The sequence below is a fragment of the Sinocyclocheilus rhinocerous genome, unplaced genomic scaffold, assembly GCF_001515625.1.
Source record: "Sinocyclocheilus rhinocerous isolate Xijiao unplaced genomic scaffold, SAMN03320098_v1.1 scaffold156, whole genome shotgun sequence".
Classification (NCBI taxonomy): Eukaryota; Metazoa; Chordata; class Actinopteri; order Cypriniformes; family Cyprinidae; genus Sinocyclocheilus; species Sinocyclocheilus rhinocerous.
In genome coordinates, this window is record NW_015662023.1 from 266,614 (window position 1) to 270,541 (window position 3,928).

Below are 3,928 nucleotides of genomic sequence, written 5' to 3' on the forward strand. Positions count from 1 at the left end.
TGTTTTGCAGGCGGCCTGTATTCCTGTGCTGCTGAGTAACGGATGGGAGCTGCCCTTCTCAGAGGTCATTGACTGGAGTAAAGCTGCCATCATTGGAGATGAGAGAATATTGCTGCAGGTACACACACACACTCGCATCAGACTATCAGTGCACAATCCCGCCAAAACACTAACAAACACATAGTCGTCTTTATAATAATGTAATTGTACTGTAGAGTAATGAGACCACATTACTGTATAATCTGTTTTAAACCCTCCATCATTCCTCTTAACAGCAGACTGAAAATCTTGCTTTTTTTCCCACATTTTGTAAAACGACCACTGGGAGCTTTAATTAAATGCTGCTGAAATTCTCATGAGGGGGGAAAAAAGAAGCAGCAATGAATCCCAGGAGGTTCTAAGAGTGGTTTTTAAATTGATATCACACTTTTCCCCAAGCTCTTAATTATTCAAGCCAATTCACTATTTCCCCAAAATTCAGAAGGAGAAATTAGCCTTCATTTGCAGAGACAATTGATATTTTCATATTTTAGCATGACACAATTAATTAAGTCTCTTCTAATTTTTAAAAGTGAAGTAAAGTAGCGAACACAGACGATCACAAACAAACACACAACCCAGCGCGGAGTGGCAGCCATACGGGCAAAGTATTCCCACACCAGAAGGGGTGTGCCACAGGGCTCAGTTCTAGCACTATGTAAATTAAACATTATTATTATTATAAAAAATATCTGACTTTTAAAATTTTCCTGGTGGCATCGAATGCAGTGCTGAATGACATTTTAGACTCTCTCTTTCTCACAAATATTCAAATACCCACATTTCACCTACAGTATGACTGCAATGTTTTATTAACCCATTAATTTCATAGTGTAGGACAAAAATTTTCAGAACACCAAAATACAAAGCTACATCCTTCTAAAATTATTTTCATAAAGGCCCATATATGTTGTATAAGAAAAGATATTAAGCTCCATATTATAAAGAGAACTTTTCAAAACTAAATAATTGACCTTTGTCTAATTATCATTGTACTAAGTGCCAAAGTAAATTATTACAATATTAGAATATTCACTTTATTTGAAGTTGACAGTGTATCTTTTTTCTATCTGCTATTTATGTTAGATTTATAAACCTTCTAAATAGATAGATAGATGTCTATTAGATTGATACAGAATTTACTTATTGAATCTAATTTGGATTTTTTTGTGCATATCTGAGACTTGGTTGAATCATGATGTCCCTACTGACCTAATTAATATACCAGAATATAGTTGTTATAGGAGAGATAGGGCCAAAGGAAGGGGAGGGGGTGTTTTAATTTATATTAGGGAACACTTTAAATGTTTAGAACTTGACCTGAATGTGAACATGGAATGCTTGGGATTGAATGTAATTCTTTCTTCAAACATGAAATTTAATTTAGTTGTGCTTTATAATCCTCCATGTCATGATGTAAATTTCTACAATGAACTGAAGAATCTTCTTTTTCTTGTTGACAACTGTTGTGAATGTATGATGTTTGGGGACTTTAACATAAACTGGATGGTTAAAAGTGGTAAATCAACATTAAAATCAACTATGGAGAAATTTAAATTCAAACAGCTGATTGATAGACCCACTAGAATAACTAGAAAGAGTGAAACTCTTATAGATCTGATTTTTACTAACAGGCCAGAGAGAGTAACAAAAACATATAATCTCATTATTGGCCTTTCAGATCATATAACATGACAATGATTGTAAGAAAGTTAACTAAAAAACGTCTACTTCACCATAATAAAATAGAAAATTAAATTTTAACAACAGGAATTCCCAGGTCAAAAATAGCCAGCTTTGAACATGATTTGAAGAAAGTTAATTGGGAAGAGGTAATTAAAGAATCAGACTTAAACCACAGTGCAAGCAATTTTGCCTTTATTTTAAGTGAATTAATAAGTAAACATACGAAAACCTGGAAAAGTAGGCCTAAGAAATTCTCTCTTCCATGGTTTAACAGTGACATCCTTCAGATCGTTAAAAGGCGAGATCTGGAGCCAATTACTTTTTTAGTAAATTTGTCAATACAAACAAAAGTATTCCCAGAGAGCTGGAAAACAGCAATAATTACGCCGGTCTATAAATCGGGAGATAAGGATATAGCAAGTAATTATAGGCCTATTGCTATCCTTCCTGTAGTCTCAAAAGTTCTGGAGAAGATTGTTGCCGAGCAATTAGTGGAACATTTAGAGTCTAACCAGTTGCTTTATCGACAGCAGTTTGGATTTAGAGACAAATATTCCACTGAAACTGCTAACTGCTATTTGCTTGAAAAAATAAAAGCCTCATTGGATAAAGGGAATGTTCTCGGGGCAGTGTTCTTGGACCTAAAAAAGGCCTTTGACACTGTTAATCACAGCATTTTAATAAATAAATTAAATCGATTCAAAATGTCATCAGACGCCATTCAGTGGTTTAGGTCCTATTTGAGTGGAAGACAGCAGTGTGTCAGGGTCAATGGGGTTAAGTCACCTCTGCAGACAAACAACATAGGAGTACCGCAAGGTTCTGTACTTGGCCCTCTGTTGTTTACAATGTACATAAATGACTTACCAAATTGCTGTCCGGGTGTATGCTGCCACCTGTATGCTGATGACTCTGTCGTCCATGTGTCCACTACAACACCTAGCCTGGCAGGTGAGCACCTGACACAGGCATTACATAACATCTCTAAATGGCTCGAGTTGTCTCATTTAACTCTTAATGTTAAAAAAACAGTTTCCATGTGCTTCTTCATACGAAATAGGCCTGCAAGGGATGTATTTGAGGTGCGGATTAAAAATGAAGTAATTGAAGCAGTGAATGAAATCAAGTATCTTGGGATTATTCTAGATAAGAATTTAAAATTTGATAGTCACATTGAGTACATCTGTAAGAAGGTCAAACCTAAATTGTTTTCGTGTTATTCGAAGGGACTTGTCATGTCAAACTGCAAAATTATACATGCATGCAATGATATTTTCACATTTATCATATTGTGTCACATCATGGTCACAAGTCTCTCCAAATAAATTAAAGCCTATTATTTCAATATACAAACAGGCAATAAAAGTTATGGACCAGAAACCCATGAGATGGCATCATTGTCATGTTTTAAGAAAGCATAACCTTCTTAGCTTCGATAGTTTTGTTGATTTTAATTATCTCAAATTGGTTTTTAAATGTCTAAAGAGTCATGTTTCACCACTGTTTTCTGAATTGGTCAGTAGGCGTCAGAACTCCCATAGGGTAAACACATGAGCCACTATTAGTGGTGACTGTCTTGTTCCAAAGTATAAGACCTCTTTTGGCCAATCTGCTTTCTCGGCAAAGGGGCCAAAACTCTGGAATGCTTTACCTACTAATTTAAAACTAGAGACCAATGGTAATGCTTTTAACAGAGGACTTAAACAATGGTTAAAAACCAAACAACAGTGCTCACATGAATAGTTCTTCATACCAAATTATTATTGCGATATTGTCTGATTATGTTGTCTTTGCTTTATAGCTTATGTATGTAAATAATTTTGAATGTATTGTTCCTTCTTTTTTGTAATTTTATGGTATATTTTTTTCTTTTTCCCTTTTTTTTATTTTTATTAGTATTGTTATTATTACTTTTATTGTTAACATTGTTATAATTATTGGTTTTATTTTATTAATTTTAATTTTTTTTTTCTGCTTTCTGAAAAGCCTCCCGTGGACTGGTGTTGAAAATTAGCATGTGTGCTAAAACACTTAAGCAAGTGCATATGGTTTGTCCAATGTAACTGTGATGTCCATGTTAAATAAAAATTTAATAATAATAATAATAATTTGTTTTGTTCATCTTTTGCTTTGATAGCAACAACACTAGGGCTGTGAATCTTTGGGTAGACAGCGAATCGATTCGATTCACGATTCATAGGTT

General features: G+C 34.3%; 1 protein-coding gene across 1 annotated transcript in view; it reads left to right on the forward strand.

The window, feature by feature from the left end:
* The window catches only part of LOC107727350 (exostosin-1), a 333,036-nt gene that overhangs the window by 242,795 nt on the left and 86,313 nt on the right, over positions 1-3,928 (forward strand). The window contains exon 3 of the mRNA XM_016537193.1: positions 11-118. Coding sequence (XP_016392679.1) covers positions 11-118 — 108 coding nt within the window. The remainder of the gene's footprint in view (positions 1-10; positions 119-3,928) is intronic.